The 19,295-nt window shown below is 57.2% G+C and overlaps 3 protein-coding genes across 4 annotated transcripts in view; 2 read left to right on the forward strand and 1 right to left on the reverse strand.

Annotated features, from left to right (window-relative positions):
• Positions 1 to 288: 288 nt before the first annotated feature.
• ENTPD2 (ectonucleoside triphosphate diphosphohydrolase 2) lies at positions 289 to 15,047 on the forward strand. The gene is made up of 9 exons (XM_026073363.1): positions 289 to 399; positions 9,091 to 9,208; positions 9,820 to 9,970; positions 10,572 to 10,731; positions 10,831 to 11,058; positions 11,638 to 11,904; positions 12,124 to 12,243; positions 13,071 to 13,205; positions 13,829 to 15,047. The coding sequence occupies exons 1-9, from the start codon at positions 289 to 291 to the stop codon at positions 14,027 to 14,029; spliced, it is 1,491 nt and encodes a 496-aa protein (XP_025929148.1). The 3' UTR covers positions 14,030 to 15,047.
• Positions 15,048 to 16,759: 1,712 nt separating this feature from the next.
• On the reverse strand, positions 16,760 to 19,188 carry TMEM141 (transmembrane protein 141). Of its 2 annotated transcripts, XM_026073364.1 has the most exons (6): positions 18,944 to 19,176; positions 18,774 to 18,840; positions 18,284 to 18,367; positions 17,798 to 17,929; positions 17,130 to 17,173; positions 16,760 to 17,053 (listed from the first exon to the last, which is right to left on the reverse strand). In XM_026073364.1, the coding sequence occupies exons 1-6, from the start codon at positions 18,995 to 18,997 to the stop codon at positions 16,886 to 16,888; spliced, it is 549 nt and encodes a 182-aa protein (XP_025929149.1). In that variant the 5' UTR covers positions 18,998 to 19,176; the 3' UTR covers positions 16,760 to 16,885. The 2 variants fall into 2 exon arrangements, with proteins under 2 accessions (XP_025929149.1, XP_025929150.1); XM_026073365.1 differs by lacking the exon at positions 18,284 to 18,367 and having other exon boundaries at positions 18,944 to 19,188.
• Positions 19,189 to 19,241: 53 nt separating this feature from the next.
• Positions 19,242 to 19,295, forward strand: part of PAXX (PAXX, non-homologous end joining factor) — a 3,221-nt gene continuing 3,167 nt past the window's right edge. The window contains exon 1 of the mRNA XM_026073380.1: positions 19,242 to 19,277. Coding sequence (XP_025929165.1) covers positions 19,242 to 19,277 — 36 coding nt within the window. The remainder of the gene's footprint in view (positions 19,278 to 19,295) is intronic.

Raw genomic sequence — 19,295 nt, forward strand, 5'->3', positions numbered from 1 at the left:
GCTGAGCCCCAGGGCAGGGACGGGGCAGGGGTGATGCCCTAGGGGGGACAGGACAGGGCTGAGCCCCAGGGCAGGGGCGATGCCCGGTGCCGGCTCCCCGCGGCTCGGCTGGGCCCGGTGTCCCGCCCGGCTGGGCCGGGGCGGCGGTGACTCAGCCGGGAGAGGCGGGGGAGGAGGAGGAGCAGCCGCAGCAGCAGCAGGAGCCGCCGCCGCCGCCGCTGCCGCTCACCTGCCGCCGCCGCCCGCCGAGCCGCGGCAGCTCCCGCCCGGCACCGCGGCCGCTCCGCCATGGCCCGCCGGGTCGCCGCCGTCCTGCTGCTCCTCGCCCTCGGCTGCCTCCTGGGCATCCTCCTGCTGTGCCTGGGCTCCGGCGACCTGCGCGGCCCGCCGGGCTTCAAGGTGAGCGGCACCGGGGCACCGGGGGCACCGGGGGCACCGGGGGAACGGAGGCGGTCAGGGACACCGGGCACCGGGGGGGGGGCTGGGGAGAAGGGGCGACAGTGTGTCCCGGGGGGGGCACTGGGGCACCAGAGCATCGGAGAGTGCCGACAGAGAGCCGGGGAACCCCCAGAGCCAGGAGAGGTACCGGGATCCGGGGAACCCCCAGAGCCAGGAGGACACCAGGATGCAGGGGACCCCCAGAGCTAGGAGAGGTACTGGGATTCAGGGGTCTCCAGTGCCTGGAGAGGGCACCCAGAGCTGGGGACCCCAGAGCTAAGGCAGAGCTTTGGGCAGAAGCAGGATGAGGTCCCCAGAGGCCAGCCCTTGCTGGGCTGCAGGGCTGGGATGCTGCAGGAGGATGCTGCCCGGCGTCTGCGGCCAGGCCAGCAAGCCCTGCAGTGAGGCAGAGCTGCATCCTGCCGCCTTGCCTCTCTCACCTAGGCTTGACACTTTATTTTTCAAAGAGAAGTCTTTAGAAAGAAAAATAGCAGTGCCTTGTTGGGATGAAGTCCCCCCGGCCCAGAGCAGCTGTGTCAGCAGCAGCTCCTGTGGCTTTTTCTGCAGACTGGGGACACCGTCTGACTGTCCTGGCGTTACCCAGCATTTCTGGGCTCAAGCTGCATTGCCTTAATTAGTGCTGGAGGAAAAGAAATGCACTTCCCCGTGAAAAAAGAGTTTCTTTTTTTTTTTCATTGAAAATTCAGACACTGAAAGAAGTTCCCAAACAATTTATTCTGGCAAAGTCCCCAAATGGACTCTTTTGCAGCTCAGGTCATTTGTTTTAAAAAGGTCTTATATTTTCAGCGACAAACTAAACTATTCCATGGGGAACAGGCCCTTGTCTTGGAAAATGGTTTGTCCCAAACCCCCATTTTCTCATAAAAAGCAACTTGCTTGGGAACTTTCTGAGCCAGCCTGAATCCCAGATATGTTGCCTTCTCTCAGGGTTTGTCAAATGTAATGAAGATTAGGCTTCAGAAAATGATCTGGATTAGCCAAGATCTGGATTAACTTTCTGGTTGTTATTATAACTAGTACTTAACTCCTTCCTTTGCTGCCCACAGCTGCGTGCCGTGGCATGCTGGGCTATAGTCATAGCTTGCGTCAAGCCTGGTTTCTCTTTGGACGTAGGGGAATTTGATCAACTCTTGTCAAGACCTGCCTGTATTTGCTGCACTTCCATGAATTTGGGAAGCTTAATCTCTTCCTGCTGTTGAGTACTACCTGGTGCTTTGCTTTTAAACCAACTGTATCCACCAAGACGTAATTCCTATGCTTTTTCTTTCTCTGGGTGATGCTCTGGTAGGATCTTTGCAGTTTCCACGCAGTGCTGGGGTTTGGGTCTGAGCGGCTGTGCCTTTTCCTGGCTGAGTGCCCTGAAAACAGGCACAGCTCCTGGACTCGCTGCAGCCTGGATGAGCAGAGCCTCTGTCAGAAGCTCAGCAACCCCGACCGGGAACCTGAGGTTTTGCACCGTTGCTAAATGTGGCAAGCGCACATGAACTCTGGTGTGGTGAACGCGGAGACACTTTCCGGTCATCGGCGTTCAGGGCAGTTATCACCATGGTGCCTTTTCCTGTGGGGTTGGCAGCAAATGGGTGCAGAGGCGGTGGGTTTTGCACGGAGCTTGGGGCTGCTTTGGAGATGCAAAGCTTTGTCTTTTGTCTTATTCTAACTCAGCCAGAGATGTGCTGACACCATTTAGGTGAGAGACATACGATGAAGATCTTGTTTTGCACTTGGTCAAAACCCTGGCCAGCCCAGGACCACAGCCCTGTTTCTGAGGAGCTGTGCTGGGTTTGACCTAGACCTTGCTCCTCACTCATCACAGGTGGAAGAAAGCCCCCAGGCTCAGTGCCACTTTGGGGCTCATTATTTCCCCCTGCTCTCTTTCTTGTCCCATCTTCTCCTTGGGGAATAAGTGGCTGGCTCAGGCATGCTGTCTGCCATGCCAGGTTCCCAGGGGACCCCACGTGGAGCTGGCCCAACCCTGTGGCAGTGGAGAGCTCCATGGCTGCAGTGGTGTCCCACAGGCCGGTCCATGGGCAGGAGGATGTGGAGCTGCAGTAAACCAGGGCCAACCCTGCAATGACCCAGCCAGTTAAAGAGGGCACCGCACTGTGGATCAGCACAGTGAGCTGTGCAGGCAGCAGCTCTTCTGCCCTGGGCTGTATTTAGGAGCCATGCACCTCTCTTACCTACCCATGTCACAACCTGTGTGGGGCCATGGCTTGCAAACTGGTTGGTGCTGCGGGCTCCTGCCCACCTGGGGATCAGCCTGAGGATCAGACCTTGCACTGTTTGCACATGAGCTTTGAGCACGCTCAGCCTGCAGTGATGACCGTGTCTGGCACCACCCCATATCAGCAAACTGCCCGCTGGCGGGGATGGGGACAGGGAGCTCAGGGACGTGGGGGCAGAGGCATCCTGTGGGTTTTGGGGATGGCGGCTGGAGTCAGGCCGCAGCAGCGTTCAGTCCTGCTCCTGCTAAGGCAGACACAAAGCTCCATTTCTTCCCTTTCCAGCTCCAATCTTTGGTTGGAGTATGCCCTAAAAATACCCCAGGCTATTTATTCTGTTGCCAGAGGGAATGATGGCAGGAGAGCTGCGTCCTCCTTCCCTTGGGGGTGTGCAGCTGGGCTTACGGCACCATGGTCTGATGGCTCAGAGCTGTTTCCTTCTTTTCGCTCCGCAGCTTGGTAAATCTTTTCTACTGGTCTTTTCAAAAGCCCATTGGGGTCTTTTGCTGTGAGGTGCCCCGGGGAGAGCTCTGGCTCCTGCTGATGGGCTGTCGAGGAGGGCGTTGGGCAGTGATGGGGAGAGGAGCCTTGGGGTGCCAGGGGGCAGGCGAGGGGCCGGGTGCAGCGCTGGCAGCAGCTGTCCCTGCACCCGCCAGAGCTGCCGAGGGTGAGTGAAGCCAGGCAGCATCGCAGGCAGGTCCAGACGTGGCCTCTGGCACAAAGCACCCAGGTGGGCTCCACCAGGCTGAGCCCTTTCGCTTTCCCACCCACCGCAAGGGAGGAGAGGGCAGTGGAGACCCCAGGAAGGGGCTTGGCTGCGGGCAGGGTCTCACTGCTGGTGCTTGGTATCATGCTTGGATGAGGCCCCGGGTGCTGCGTGGGGAAAAGCAAGGGGACATGTCATCAGGGAAAGCCGCTGTAGCCCACGGCAGGCCTGGGGGGGCCCTGGCAAGTTTTGTCCCACTCCTCAAGGGAGGTGGAATGCTCACGGGGCTGAGCCAAGCCCTTGCTGTGCTGTGGGGCAGCCCCGAGAGCGCCCGGGCGGCAAGGGGCTGCAGGCCCCAGCCCTGCCACGGGCCCCATCCCCCATGGCCTGATGGGAGGCTGCAGTGAGCTGGGCAGTTCTCAGTGCCCTCCTCAGCTTCCTCCCAGCCACCTCACACGAGATGGTGGCTGTTTCTCAGCACCAGACTCCCCTACCCTTCCACATGCATCTCCCAAAGGTTGCACTGGAGTGATGCATGCATCTTGCAGGACTTTCCTGATATCTGGTATGCCAGCCAGAGCCTGAAGTACTTTCGGGCTGCAGGATGTGCTTGCTTAGTGGTTAGAACCACTGGCAGGAACCCCCAACCATTACCCTCGACCTTGCCACTCCGCGATCTTTTGGGATGTCACTGCCCTCTGCATCCTTCTCCATAGGGAGGGTACTGGGCCACATGGAAATGCTTTGGGATGGTGCAAACCATGGTGCTGGGCCAAGGTTATGCTGCTGTGGCAGAGCAGAGCCTGCTGGGGCCGGGGCTGCTGGCAGCAAGGTGACTTGGCGTGCGGCACGGCCATGAGCGATGAGAGTGCCAGTGTCCCTGCCGCTCGCCCCGTGTGGGGCCGAGCTGTGAGCCGCTGCACAGGACCAGGGGGCTGCCCACGGCCAGGGGCTGTCCCGCTCCCGGGCGGCCCTGTGCAATCACCAGACACTGGTGGCAGGGTCCTGTAGTTAGAAAAATCATGCTCCATGAAATGCTGGTATTGCGGGACTCTCCAGTGGGCCAGCGTTGGGGCTAGTACACGTGCGTGCGTGAAGCCCCCACCAAGCCCTGGGGTTCCAGCAGCCGAACAGGACCCAGCCGATGAGGGGAGTGATGGGAGCCGGGCACCAGCATGGGAGACTGCCAAGATGTTACCGTGTCCCTTCCAGTACTTGTTTTCAGCATGTTTGTTGGCAGGAACAGGAAACCTCATTTGGAATAGCTCAGCACAGTGCTTATGCAGAAAATCACTAACAAGATGTACTTTAGAGCAGCGTTTCTTTCTCCAAAGGCTTCTTTTGTGTACTAGGCTTTTGCAGATGACCCGCCAGAGATGCTTGGTGCTACTGGGGTACATTCGCAATTATGTGCTCGCAAGTCAGCTCCAGGCAGCCCAGCCCCAGACTCTGATCGCTTTGCACTAATTAAAGCAATGGCTCGGACAAACGGGTGAAGAATCAAGAGCTCGCTTTGGGCCTTGCTTTCAGGGGAGCCCTGTGCTGGGTTTCTGGGCCCTCTGCATCCCCGATTCCCATGCCCCTCAGCATAGTAAGCCCCACAGCCTGCCTGCACTCGTGCTGTCAGAGTGGCCACTGCTGTGGGTGGCTGACCAGATCTCCAATTTGTGCACAGGTGCTTTGGGAAGGTGCATAACCCCGGGTCTGGGGGATGTAGTGGGCTGTCCTTTGCATCTGGGGACCCTCTCCTGGCCATCAGGGTCTGCGTCTCCCCATTTGTGCGTGCACATGTGAGTGCACATGGCCCTTTCAGAGGGCCCTTTCCCACTGCATGGAGATGCCCCAGGTGCGGGAGTGCGGCGCAGAGATTGCGGGGCTGCTGCCGCGCCAGTGCAGGGGTGGCTGGGCTGGTGGCTTGGCTCTGCGCCGGGCACTCCCTTCACCAGGCAGTGCCACATCCTGGGGCCAACCTTGCTACAGCAGTTCATGTTACCGCACGTCCGTTACCTTGATTCATCCTGTCGCCTGCTTCTTGCAGCGCCCGGGCCCAGCCTCTGCCCCCTGGCAGGTCCCTGCAGCCTGTCTCTTGCCCATTAGTCCTTAGGCTGCTGCAGTGATGAGGTCTGGCCTGTTGTAAATCCCTGGATGCGAGATCCAGATCCCTAAGGCATTTACAGCAAAGGATGCTGGGATGTGTCTGCTTGAGAGTGGTTTGTTCTGCAAACTGCCCGGGCTGGGAGGCATAGGAGCCTCCCTGTAGAAGAGCTACTCTTCAGGCTCTAGCCAGGGTCAGTGATGCACTGAAATGCAAGTTCTTGGTTCTGCAAGGGAACATGTGCCTTGAGGCCGCCTGGCTCCTGAATAGGTGGCAGCAGAGGAAATCTGCAGGCATAAAGGAAAGTTTAGCATGGTTAAGGTGGGTGAGGGTTCTCCCCAGGGCGAATAGCTGCTGTCTCCCTAGCTCCTGCAAAGCTCTGGCCTGGCCCAGCGTGGCAGGTTGGTGTCATTTCTCATGCCCAGTCACCTTGCCCCGGGTTAAAGCTGTGTGTGCTCTGCTTCCTGTGAGGCTCAGCAGGCAGTGGGACTGTCCCCAGGCATGCCATACGTGCACGCACACACACACACGCCCACACTCACCCACACCCACATGCATACTCCTGCATGCGGCCCCATGCACACACGCACATGCATGCACAGCCTCACGTGCACATATACATGCACATCTATGTGCACACATACCTGCAACCCCCCAGGTGCACTCCCACCCACATGTATGTACACCTATATGCACACCCACACACATGCCCATCTACACATGTGCACACCCATGTGCACCCCCCCATGCACACACACACACGCACACCCGCTCTCCACGTGGCTGCAAGGAGAGTGCAGCAGTTAGCCCTGGAGCAGAAATCCTCCGGATGAGTCCTCTATGGTGGGACGTTTCCCTCTCTGCTGTGGGCACATGGGGCTTCCCTTGCCCATCCAGGATCTGGCTGTTTGTCCAAGCCTGTGTGGGCCACATCTGTCCCTGCCATGGGGTCGATCGCACGTCCCCAGCCCAGTAGCGCTGCTCCTTCTGGGCCATTCCCATTCCCATTCCCAGTTTGTGGTACCGGTTGTCACCCGTTCTGCGAGCACTTGTCCTTGTTGCCTTCCACTTCAATGTTTCTTAGCCCATTCCACCCATTAGTTATCCCCATTTCCAGCCCTTGTGCCCCCTTTGGCGGGCTCCTGCCTCCCCCAGCTCTGGACCTACAAACTTAACGAGTTTTCACCCCTTGTATCACCCCAGGGTAACTGAAGGCACTAGCAGCACAATCCCAGGCTGCTCCTGGGCTCCCAGCTCTGCACAGCCTTTGGCTTTGCCAGTGAACTGGTGATGCTTCACCTTCCAGGATGGCTTTTTCACCCCGTAATACTAGAGTCACGCAGGATGAGTCTCGGCTTGCTCAGAGCTTTGCTAAGCCTCTGCTGGCCCCTACCTGCACCTCACTGGGGCTGTGTTTGGGTTCTCTAGCTGGCAGGGCAGGAACTCAAGTCTGGCTCTCTGTGGGTTGTGCAAAGCCAGTGATGGGCGGTGCATGCCCAGCACCATCCTCCCTGCTACCTGCAAAGCCCCCTAGAAAGTGGGTCTGCTGGGGCCACATTGGGGGTGGCATGGAGGTGGCACTGTGTGACCATGGTGGCCACCTAGGGGCTGGGCACGGCCTCTTGGGGGGGGCACCTTGGGGGTTTTGCCTGAGTTTGCTCTGCTCATCGCCCCTGCCTTCCTCCCCAGTCACCAAGGCCACCGCTGGCAGCAGTTGTGGGCACACGCATGGTGGCTGCAGGGCCGGGGTATGTGTGTGGTGGCTGCAGGACTCATGGGCACATTTGGTGGCTGCAGGGCTTGTGGGCAGAAGTGTGGTGGCTGCAGGGCTCCTGGGCACATGTGGTGGCTGCAGAACTCATGGACACACATGGTTGCTGCAGGGCTTCTGGGCACATGCATAGTGGATGCCATTAGGGGATTCCCCAGGCCAGACAGCGCCTGGATTTGACCCCTTTCTTGAGACACACAGTGTGCCACAGAGCCTGGGCGGCCAGGCAGCGTCCGTGTGGAGAATGCCTGCCCATCTGCCCAGCAGCAATGGGGACCGGGACATGCCAAGAGGACGCATCTGGCCCACTCCGTTGGAGGCAGCTGCATCGGAGGGTTGCCTCGTCCCCAAGGTGGATAAAGGGCCTGAGGGTTGAGCCGTGGGACAGGGCACTGGGATCTGTCCTCAAAGCCCTGGGCAGCCTTGTGGAGGTGCTTGGAGCAGTATTGCCTGTCCTGGCTGCCTTCCGAAATACCACAGGCATCCCTGAAGTACCAGCAGGCCTCAGGTGGGGACAGGCAGCTCCTAGGGATGCCAGAGCAAAATTTCAGCCTGTTTTATTGCCTGCTAATTACATCTTGCATGGGATTATCCATCTGGACGGAGCTTTCTGTGGCATGGGGCCCAGCTTTCAGCCTGAGCCCCTTGCGTGTCTACCTGGGATGCCCCACAAAGGCTCTGGGTGCCTGCAGACCCTGCAGCTGAAACCCCTGCTGATTGCTAATTAGCATCCTTAGGGCAAAGGAGGGGATGTTCCCTGATTGCCTAGAAGGCCGGGTTGCCCTATAGCACAGCCCAGGGGTTTCTTGCAGTGGCAGCATGGGCAGGGAGTGGTGTGGGCACCCATGGGCAGGTTGCCAGGGGGACTCTAGGTGCTCTTTGGGGCTGCATGGAGCTCAGTCTTGCAGGGAGAGGAGCAGCTTGCCTCTGGCTCAAGGGGCCCACCATGGACTTTTGGCAGGGCTTTATTGCATGTAGAAAAGGTCATTTTTTGAGCCAGGTTTAAGGCTTAGGTGGTTTCACCCCAGAGAGATGCTCTGTTGGGGCTGAGTTGAAATATGCCTTGTTTTGATCCTAAAATGAGTAGCCTCCTGTCCAGTGAACAAGCAGCTCTGGCTGGGACATGGAAAGGACCAAGACAGGGTGGCCTGGTGCGTGTGGGCTGGAAAGGGCCAGCCAAAAGGTGGGGTGGAGGGGTACAGCCGGGGGCTGCCACCCTGGGGCCAGGCGGCTGAGGACAGTGAGGAGGCAGCTCCTCCCTGGGAGCTCTGGAAATCTTGTTTGGCAGGAGGGAGTGGGGTTATTTATAGCAGGAGAACGGAGAGCCATACATGGGCAGGGAGTGATGAGGCGGCTGGCTGCCCGTCTTTGGAGAGCCACATCCCTGAGGGGCCTCTCCCAGGTGTCTCTCTCACCCGCTTGCCCAGAGGGACCTGCTGGCAAGGAGGGATGCTGGGAGTAGGGACACTGGAACAAGTACGCAAGTCTCCTGCCTCCATGGTCAAGGAGGCGAGAGGGCTCCCAGGCCCAAAATCAGAGTCCCCAGGGTCTCTGGTGGCCCCCAGCCAAGGAGAGCACCCCATTCCAAGCCATATCCCAGGCAGGGCGAAAACAAGGTGGATATGGGTCCCAAGAGAGCAGGTTTGGTCCAAGATCTTGCCAGCCCTGGGCTTGAGCTATGCAAAGTGATGCTCCTCAGACTTGCACCCAGGGCTCTTCTTGGACAGGAACCAGCAGATCTTTCAGCTGCAACAACCTCCCTTGAAATGACTGGTCTGAGGCTGTCAGAGGGGCTCTCTGGTCTTCCAGGCCTGACCATCTCCCTCTTTGCCTGCAGTATGGCATTGTGCTGGATGCTGGTTCCTCCCACACAGCCATGTTCATCTACAAGTGGCCTGCAGACAAGGAGAATGACACCGGGGTGGTCAGTGAGCACAGCATGTGCGACGTAGAAGGTAAGGGCCATCCCAGCCTTTGGGAGCCAGCATCCAGCAGTGACATCTGGCACATCCCTTGCTGGCAGGGCTGCCATAACAGTGCGAATGCCCCTGCCAGCTGGCCTGGCATGGGATCTGCAGTGAATGTTTTGCCTGCTGAGACTGTATTTTCACCAGGCGCTGTGAGGTGTTAAAAGGGAGTTCTGCTCTGCTCCCAAAACCGACCCCGTTTCCTCCCAGGCTTGCAACTATGCATGCCTGCAGTTTGCCTTATGCCTGGCAGGCATCAAACCCCTGAGAACCAATCTGGTTCACTAACTAGCCCAGCAAAGAGCAAGGGATGGTTTTCAACCATCCGTTCAACCAAGCTTTCCTGGGCTGTCAGCTGATGGAGTATGTGACATGAGTCAGAGAGATGTGGCTGAACTCTGGTCATCGGGATGGCTCCTTGCCCATGTGAACAGTCACAGAAACCCAGGCAAAGAGTCCTTGGTACCTGCCCTTCAAAAAGCCTGGGAGGGGGCTGAGCTGGCACAGGCACCCAAGGGTGCCTGGGGGCATTGCCGCTCACTGGGCATCTTCCTACTGTGCACAGCTGCAGGGGAGCAATGCTGTTTCCTTCTCTGCAGGTCCAGGCATCTCCAGCTACAACACCAACCCTCCAGGTGCTGGGCAAAGCTTAGTCCACTGCCTGAACCAGGCTCTGAGAGATGTGCCCAAGGAGAAGCACATGAGCACCCCGCTCTACTTGGGTGCCACAGCTGGCATGCGCCTGCTCAAGTGAGTTTTTGCTCTGGTGGCACTGGCTTCACAGCCTCAAACGCTGCCTGGGAGGCCCTGGCATGGGCCCTGCCACACCACCCTGTGGTCCTGTCACCCATTACAGGGAGGGGGAGAAGGTGAAGGAAAACTGCCACGCCCCCCCCCCGTCAGACAAAGTTCTTCCCTGCCTTCTCACAGCCCTAAAGCAGTGGGTCCATTGCCTTTGCAGAGATGCTTTGAGCCTAGCTGCTCTGGGGCTTTCTCCAAGGAAGGCCAAGCTGTCTGAGATGCTCTGCAGGACATGGTCAGCACATTTCTCTGCATCCCTGGATGCTGGCCTGAAAAGCAGGCAATGAAGGACTGACAGGGCCAGCACCAGGATAAGTCACCCATTATTTTCTACTTGGCTGTGCCTTTTGGGGGGGGACATTTCCTATGGACACCCGGGGGGGAGGAGGCATCCACCTGCCTGCAGCCAGCTCCTGCTCTGGGTTCCTTGGTGGGGGCCAGGAGGAGTCTATTAGGGACAGCGGGGTGCAGAGCACAGCTCTTGGAGGCCTGGGGACAGCTGTGTAACTCTGCCTTCTTGCACTGCTGAGTGTTTTTGTGTGGCCCGCAGCATCACAAACCACCAGGCCTCAGACGCTGTCCTCAGCACTGTGACAGCCAGGCTGAAGTCATACCCCTTCGATTTCCGCGGGGCAAAGATACTATCAGGGGAAGAGGAAGGGGTGTTCGGCTGGGTCACAGCAAACTACCTCCTGGAGAACTTCATCAAGGTGAGCAGGAGAATGTGGCAGCCAGCTGGGCTGGCTGCAGTGGTGAGGCCATCCTGGAGCTAACTGCCTCCATGCCTTGCTTCTGTCTTCCTTGCCCAGCGTGGCTGGCTTGGGGAATGGATCCAGCCCAAGAAGAGGACCCTGGGTGCCATGGACCTCGGGGGTGCTTCCACACAGATCACCTTTGAAACCAAGGACACCATTGAAGAACCCCAAAACAAAGTTATGCTGAAGCTGTATGGCCAGGCATACAAAGTGTACACCCACAGCTTCCTCTGCTACGGAAGAGACCAGGTGCTCAGGAGGCTGCTCTCAAAGCTCCTGCAGGTACCAGGATGTGCTTGCCCCAGGATATCAGCCCTCACTGCCCTGCTGGGTGCACCCTCACCCCAGTCTTTATAAGGGGTGGGAGGCCAGGCACCCCCCAGCTCCTCACAAGCAGCTCATTTTGGACCTGTGATTCCTTCCTAGGTTCAATTTTGGGGGCTGGGGTGGGGAGAAGATGAATGGCAAAGATTCTGGCATTTCTGGGCCTCATACTTTCTCTGCAGTTTTCTCCTAACCCTGTTCTCTTCAGGACAGTCCTGCTGGACCCACTGCACACGTGTTTCCCAGTAAACCCTTTGGCTTTGCCCCCTAAGCCTCTCTCAGGGTCCCAAGGCCTCCTCCCACCTTCCCCGTGAGGTGTTGTGCTCCTCGGCCTGAGCCAAGACACCCCATGTCACCTTGAGATGCTTGCAGCAACTTCCTGCTCCTGTGTTCCTCTGCTTGCTGCTACCTGGGCTTGTCCTCATCATCCCAGTGAGGAAATGGAGGCAGGTGGCACTGCCTCCTGCAGAGGCATGGGGGGGGGGGGGACAGGATCATGACGGGGTTGATATGGCCTCTGCATTGCTTCCCTGGCAGGCTGGGAACTACCAAGCAAGCATCTCCAATCCCTGCTGGCCCATGGGCTACCAAAAAAACCTGACGCTGAGCAGCATCTATGATACGCCCTGCACAGAGAAGGAGAAGCCCAGCATTCCCCTCAGCACTTCTGTCACCATGGCCGGTACTGGCGATGGGAACCTCTGCGCTCTGTACGTCAGCAAGCTCTTCAACTTCACCACCTGCCCCTTCTCCCGCTGCTCCTTTGACGGCGTTTTCCAGCCTGACGTTTCAGGAAACTTCATCGTAAGTCCCTGCCCAGAAGGATGGCTTGGCTGCTGCAGCAGGCAGGAGTCCCTTGGCCCCCAGACATCACGTGGTGGCAAAGCCAGGGCTCCTGGCTCTGCAAGGACAATCTCCTGTGCCCACAGTGGTTTGAGTAGATCTGTGGCTATGCATGGTGGGAGGGTCTGCTCTCCTTGCCCATCCCAGCCTGTCCTACAGATGTTTCTTTTCCTCCATCAGGCCTTCTCTGCCTTCTTCTACACAGTGGACTTTATCCAGACAGTGATGGGGAGACTCGTGCACTTGCCCAGTGACCTGAAGGATGCTGCTGAGTCCATCTGTGCCACTAGTTGGAGTGAGGTGAGATCCCTGGGCATGATGGGGAAGAAAAGGCTGGTTTGCATGCGTCATCACCCAGGCTCTGAGGGCAGCCCTTTTCTGAGCCCTCAGAGGGGACTGGGTGTCCTGGCATCCTCCCCGCAGTGAGGTAGGATGGGTGACAGCTCCCACATGGGACCAGGAGAGGCTCAGATGGGGACAGGCCTGTTGCCTTGGCCAGCAAGCTGCAATCACCCACAGCTTCAGGCAGCAGAAACAAAGCCCTCTACTTCCCACTCTACTCACCCCTGGTGAGGTCACATCTGGAGTACTGTGTCCAGTTCTGGGCTCCGCAATACAAGAGAGACACGGAGCTACTGGAGCGAGTCCAGCAGAGGGCTACTAAGATGATGAAGGGACTGGTGTACGTCTTATAGGAAGAAAGGCTGAGAGACCTGTGCCTGTTGAGCCTGGAGAAGACTGTGGGGGGGATTTTATCAATGTGTATAAACATCTGAAGGGAGGGTGTGGGGCCAGACTCTTTTCAGTGGTGCCCAGTGATAGGACAAGAGGCAATGGGTAGAAACAGAAACACAGGAAGTTCCATCTGAACATATGGAAAACCTTTCTTCCTGGGAGGGTAACAGAGGACTGGAACAGGTTGCCCAGAGACGTTGTAGAGTCTCCATCCTTGGAGACATTCAAAAGCTGTCTGGACACAGTCCTGGACAATGTGCTCTAGGTGATCCTGCTTGAGCAATGAGGTTGGACTAGATGTCCAGAGGTCCCTTCCAACCTCAACCATTCTATGATTCTGGGATTCTGCTGACTTGACCCCTTTTCTCTGTCGCCCCATGCATCCCACTCAGCTGCTCCAGAAAGCCCCCAAAATGGAGAAGAGGCTGCCAGATTACTGCGCTATCAGCATGTTCGTTTATTTGCTCACCACCAAAGGCTACAACTTCAACAACCATTCCTTCCCCAACATCGCCTTTCAGAAGAAGGTAGGTAACACAGGAGAACAGCTCCATCCTACAGTACCATTTGGAATTAGGCCAAAAAAAAAAAACCCCACAGGAAAGATGCTCCCACACCAAGAAAGGCCCAAGCAATGGTTGAGGGGGACAGGGGCAGGATGGGACTCCCAGTCTTCGTGTGGATCTTCTGGGAAATGGAAAAAAAAAATGAGTTAGACTGCAGGGTGGGTAGTCATGAAGTAAGGAATTTGAAGGTCCTCCATTCCCTCAAGACACCAGACATTTTGAACAATGCTTTGCTCAGGCCTGTTGGGAAGTTATCTTAGGGCAGGATCCCACCTTCGCCAAGTCTTCTCATGTGCATGAGCCATAGGGTGGGCAGCAAGATCAGGACTAACATGAACAGATAAGATACTGCTCCCATCAAATGAGCCCAGGTCAAGGTGTGGACACTGGCCTACCAGGGGATGGTCATTGCCTCATCCCTGGGCTGACTGGGGCTGCAGGGGGAGTGAGGGCTCAGGGTGCAGCTGACTCCCCCAAACTCCTCTCCTCCATTGGGCTGACAGTGATCTGGTCCCTGGAAGGTCCCTTGAAGCCTGTGGAAGTTGGTTGACCAGGGCAGTGACCATGCCATGCTGTTTCCACAGGCAGGAGAAACCTCCATTGGCTGGGCTCTGGGCTACATGCTGAACCTCACCAACATGATCCCAGCAGAGGAGCCAGCTTCCCACAAAAGCATATCGTACAACAGCTGGGTCATCCTCATCCTGCTCTTTGTGTTCACCACCCTGATGGCATTGGTGACTGCCGTTTGTCTGCTCCAGCGCAGCAAATCCAGCGCAATCTAACCTCAGGGACAGGACAAGCCTTGCCTGCAGAACCGAGCACCATCCCTCCTGCTGGTGTCTCCACAGCCTGAATACTTGGGATGCAGCCAGTGCTTGGAGACACCCCCCTCTGACACTTGATGCTGTCTGTCACAGAAGGAAAGCTGTCTCTTTTTGTCCTCCCCTTGCTTTCAAGTTGCAGAAAGGAGAGGACAGAAGAGGACGGCTGACCCTGCAGAGCTGCAGGAGAACATCTTAAGGGTTTCCCAGTGCTACTCAGGGATAGATCCCGGAGCAGGCTTGAGACTTGGAAAATCTGATCTGGGGCACTCTGCTACCAGACATGGGCTGGACTGGGCTAATGGAGTCCAGACAACAGTAGGAAGAATTTATTCTCATGTGGGTGGGTAGGGAACACTACTTATGCTAGTCCTTATAGCTGATGGCACTAGCCCATCCCTGAAGCATCAGCTGAGTCCTTCAAGTGAGCATCACCCAGGAACTTGTGCTCTTTTTCTGGCTGATGCACAAACCCAGGTGACCTAGCTGAGGGCCACACTGTGGGCCTGGACTTCCATCTGCCTCAGCACAGAGACTTCAGGTCAGAAGCTGGGAGCAGGCAGCTTCCTAGCTCCCCACTTCAGCAACCAGACACTGTGTCTTCCTCATTCTGGTGTTTCCTAAGCCAGTCTCCCATTTGCCACAGCCACTGCCTACTCCCCACTCCTCTGTCACAGGGCAAGGCATAAAAAGCCTCTCCCTGCAAGAGAGAGGATCTTCAGGCCACCCTGGTGCATGGCTGAGTCAGCACAGAGATAGAAAACTAGCTGTGGGAGCAGGGCTTTGTGCTGCTTAAGGATTTAAGTCCTGCATCACCAGCCAAGCCAGACAGCTGGGAGGAAGTGCCTTCATTTCCAAATGAGTAAAAACAGGGACATGCAAATGTGCAAAGTTTTTTTGTTTTGTTTTTTTTAATAATCAGAAATAAATCTTTGTAACCATTCCTACGTCTTTGTGGCTGTGTCAAAGCAACAGGCAGATCCAGAGATCCAGCCTAGCTATCCTGTAGGGGTAGAACAGCTCATGAGGTCTGCTCTGACACAGCTGCTGTTTGAGCTGTGCCTGAAGGCCTCAATCCATTGTCTTGTCACCTGCCACTAGAGTGGCAGGGGAAAATCTCTTGGGTTCTTCTTAATCCCACTCCAGCCTGTATTCTCACTCTAACCATATTGCTTGACTGAAGCCCAATGCTGAGACGCTGGCAGGGTTATATATACTCTACAAGTCTGGAGAACCCCCCAAGATGGAAAAAGGTAGGATTGAAACCCTGGTCTACATTCAAGCCCACCTGGAAGTGGAAGAGAGTATTTCAGCCAAACATGGCTGAAAAGTTAATATTTCCCATGCATTAGAGGTTCAGTCGCCCCAAAGATGTGAGCCAGCAGCACTCAGATTACAGTCTGTCCCACACATTCACTTTTGCATTCATGACAACAGCTTCTCACACAAAGGAAATCATTAAAGGAGCCTCTGGTCTGAAGGGAAACGATTTTGGTATCCAAATGGAGCAGAACAGCAGTCCAAAGGGCTTCAGCAATTTGTTAGCACAGTCACAGGCTTGGCAGTTCACAGAACAAACACGGGATTCATTCAATGACAGGAAAATCACATAGGGCCAGTCATAACTTGTCAATCCCATCTGGAAACAGAGCCTTCCACCCCCGCTGCCTTCTTCCACATGCTCCAGGAGAAGAACAGTTTTCATGAGATTTGTGGTTTCTAGCTCCCCTCCCTGCTCTTGCAGACAGTACAAACTCCACTCCTAATGTTTGCTCACTTACTGAGTTCTTTCTTTGTTCTAACTGAGCTCCTATAATGCTGTGCCTTCCTTAACCTACCCTTTTCTTGCAGCCACTTTGGTTCTAGCCATTCCAATGGTTGCTCCCCCACCTCTCTGTATAGGGGCGTATGTGATTCCAGTTCAAATGATGGTCTGAACCCCTAAAACCAGTTTCCTTCCCAGGCCTCTCCTCTCCCCAACATGGGAGCTCCCTCGTGTGGCTAGAATCAGGGACTGTCTCTAGCTCTCACAAGCCAGCACTGGAACAAAAGGCAGCGTTTCTGTTCTCCCTTTGAAGCTGAACAGCTGCTTTCTGTTCTAAGAAACTATTTTTCCCTTCAAAACCCAGGCTGGATTTCCCCATCTAAGAAATACAGCTGCAGTTGAATCAGAGCTGGACATTCACCAAGAGCAGCCAGTTTGCTCTAGTCATGGCTTGGGGTTTGTTACTGGGAATAAATTGAGTAAGAGAATGTTAATCTTCTCACATGCCTCTCTGGATGCTTGAGATTCAAGACAGTACCTTTCCCTTCCTGGCTGGTTACAGATCAGGATCAAGAGTCTGAGATTCTTGTTGGGTGACGTGTGCCGAAAGAGAGAAAGACATGCACTGCACAGATTGAGGTCTGGACACGCACATACATCTGCTCCCTTTATGTAGGCAGAGATGACACTCCTAGAGGCAGCACTGCTGAAGGGCTCAGGCCATCTCCATTTAGGCAGGTGAGAGAGGGCCTTGCTGTTGTGGAGGACAGAGAAGACTGTGACTGACTACACTCAATAAACAGAAAGCACATGGCAACAGCTCTGCCCCCTCACAGATTAGCCCAAATCCACCCATGTCCGGAGGCATTTCACAGCCTGGTGTTGTCAGATTAAGACTCTGGTCTGACAGCCTTGGAAGGACTAGATCTTTCTGCTCCAACATTTATTGCAGGGGCTGTCTCAAGGCAGCATTTACCACCCACACCCCAGCTCTTCCCTTCTCATCTCGAGCCTTCACTTCATCCACAGCATGCACTTTTAGCTCTGGACTTTTATTGCATTCCCCATGTGTGATGCTCACATAGAGGCCACCTGGGAGGGTGGCAATCTCGCCTCCACCACACTCTCACCACAGCTGGACTCATGGGGGCTGTACTACAACCCCCACCAGTCTCACAGGCAGCGGCAGGTTGTGCAGACAGGAAGGGGTGAAGACAGAGCTGTAACAAGACACAGGCATGGTACTGCATGCTCCACTGGCTACTCCACGACATCCCCATATTTGTTCCTCCTCACCAGCGGTGCCACAGTCTCTCTGCTCTCTGGGCTGGACAGATTTTCTGCAACAGACAAGAACAAGCTCCTTGGACCCCCAAATTATACTCTTGCATTTGCCAGGGGTGGGTAGAGAACTACAGTGCCTTGGTGAACTGTTTAAAGCTTCTTCAGCTGTGGAAACACAGCTGTCCTAGCATCCCTGTCCGCTCTGCCCTCCACACTGACCAGCCTGACTCAAGCATTAACATGGCCAGGTCACTCCATCCCCTGCCCTCCTCCTCCTCCTCCAGGAAACCAAAAGCCCTTCATGCTGTTTCTCGTGAATTCACACACACAGGGCCAGGCCAGAAAGCAGATGCGAGCATTTATCTCAGATGCCACCCAGCCCTGCTCAGATACCTGCAGAGCAGGCGACGAGCCCAGAGCACTGAGAGACATAAGAGCAGCAGGACTGGGAGGGGAGCTCTGGCTGCCCTAACACTGCTGCTGCCCCAGAGGACTTTTCCATTTGCACAAAAGTATGTCCCTCAGCTGCAGAGTGCCAGCATAGAATTTACACAGGGATTCTGACAAAGACCGGAACAGTCACCAGCTTAGTTAAGAGGCAGGACAGCAAGGAGTTGTAGCAGGGAAGAAACAGGCAGAAGAAGCACAGGGAAAGCAGCAGGGAGAGATGTGAAAGGTACCTGGGGGCTGAGACATCCTGTCAGCCATGGCACGGTCCTGTGGGGACTTGCCTGTCTCCAGGAAAATCCAGAAGTCAGAGCATTTCTGTGTCTCAGCTCTGGTTACCACATAGCTGGCAAGGGATCCTGCAACTAAAGAGAAGAACAAGACGTGCACATATTCCCAACAGCGAAGTTATTTGCTAAGGAGAGCAGCAGGGAAAACACCTGCGAGCTTCTGAGCTGCTGCAACTGCCTGCATGCAGTTTGTGACCTGCCTCCCAGGGCCTTGGAGAGCAGGAGCAGGAATTCAAACCACATCAGAGAAAAAACTCCCCCAGATTAAGGACGAACAGCTCTTGTGCCTGCAAACACTGCCCTATTTCTGCTGTTGCAAACCGGCTGCTGAGGCTGCACGTGATGTAAGGCCCAGCTGTTGCTGCCCTGCAGGTGCATCCTGGGGAGCGGGGGCCCTGCAGGGGCACGGCACACGCAGGGAGCACTCACCCACGGACAGCAACAGGTTCCACTGCAGGGTGTACGGCAGCTTCTTGTTCAGCAGCTTCTGCAGGGCGAAAGCCGCGCCAGTGCCTGGGAAAGCCAAGGCCCCCAGGAGCAGTTACTGGAGGAAGCCTCCGGCTGCAGTGGGAGGGCAGCGCGGGGGCCAGGGCTGGGCCTGCCAGGCCATGCGAAGGGCCAGGAACGTTTGACATCTTTCCCCTGCCACCCCGGGGCTTGCTGCCACCCGCCACTGCCGGCTGCAGCCCAGCAGGAGCCCGCTGCCCCTCGGGGGAACTGCGGCGCGGCGGGATGGCGCGGCAGGGGTGACGAGGGGCAGGACGGCATGTCCCAGCAAGGGCCCCAGCTCCCGCAGGGGTCCGAGTTTCACTCCCTCTCTGCCGACGGGCCCCGCTCTCCTGGCAGGCCCCTGCCCCGAGGAGGCCCGCGGGCTCGGGGGGAAGGGGCGGCCCCGGGGGGCGGCGGGGCCGGGCCGTACCTGCCACGAAGGTGCCGATGCCCTTCATGAAGGCGTGGGACTGGCAGGCCGCGTACTGCTGCAGCGCCTGCAAGGACACGGTCAGGGCCGGCGGGGGGCACCAGCCCCGCGCCGCCGCCCCCCGGCCCCGCTCCCCCCCGCTCCCGGCCCCCGCCGGCGCCGGTGCCCACCGGGTGCTTGGCGGCGACGCTGTCCTCCACCCGGCGGAGCCCCAGGTTCACCATGGCGCCGCCGCTCCGCTCCGCTCCGCTCCGCCGCAGCAGCAGCGCCACCTGCGGGCCGGGGGAGCCGCGGGGTGCGGGCCGAGGACGCGGTGCCCCCGGGACGCGGCTGGGGGAGCCCGGGGCGGCCGCCTCGCGGCCTGGCAGTGGCTCCCCCAGACGCCGAAGGCCCCCGGCGGTGCCGCGGCCGCCGTCCCGGGGAAGCGGCCTGCTCCCCGCGGCGGGCCCTGCCCCTTCCGCCGCCGCCATGGCGGAGCCGGCGGGGCCCTTCCGTGTCCTGCTCGCGGGGCCGCTCCGCTAC

The sequence above is a fragment of the Apteryx rowi genome, unplaced genomic scaffold, assembly GCF_003343035.1.
Source record: "Apteryx rowi isolate R43461 unplaced genomic scaffold, aptRow1 scaffold_367, whole genome shotgun sequence".
NCBI lineage: Eukaryota > Metazoa > Chordata > Aves > Apterygiformes > Apterygidae > Apteryx > Apteryx rowi.

Coding starts and splice junctions, on each gene's coding strand:
- ENTPD2 (XM_026073363.1), top strand. CDS start 289: ATGGCCCGCCGGGTCGCCGCCGTCCTGCTGCTCCTCGCCCTCGGCTGC. Junction 9,209..9,819: donor CAGCATGTGCGACGTAGAAG/GTAAGGGCCATC, acceptor CCTTCTCTGCAG/GTCCAGGCATCTCCAGCTAC. Junction 13,206..13,828: donor ACATCGCCTTTCAGAAGAAG/GTAGGTAACACA, acceptor CTGTTTCCACAG/GCAGGAGAAACCTCCATTGG.
- TMEM141 (XM_026073364.1), bottom strand. CDS start 18,997: ATGGTGAACCTGGGGCTCCGCCGGGTGGAGGACAGCGTCGCCGCCAAG. Junction 18,368..18,773: donor CATCGGCACCTTCGTGGCAG/GTACGGCCCGGC, acceptor TGGCTTTCCCAG/GCACTGGCGCGGCTTTCGCC. Junction 17,174..17,797: donor CAGGATGTCTCAGCCCCCAG/GTACCTTTCACA, acceptor TGTCTGTTGCAG/AAAATCTGTCCAGCCCAGAG.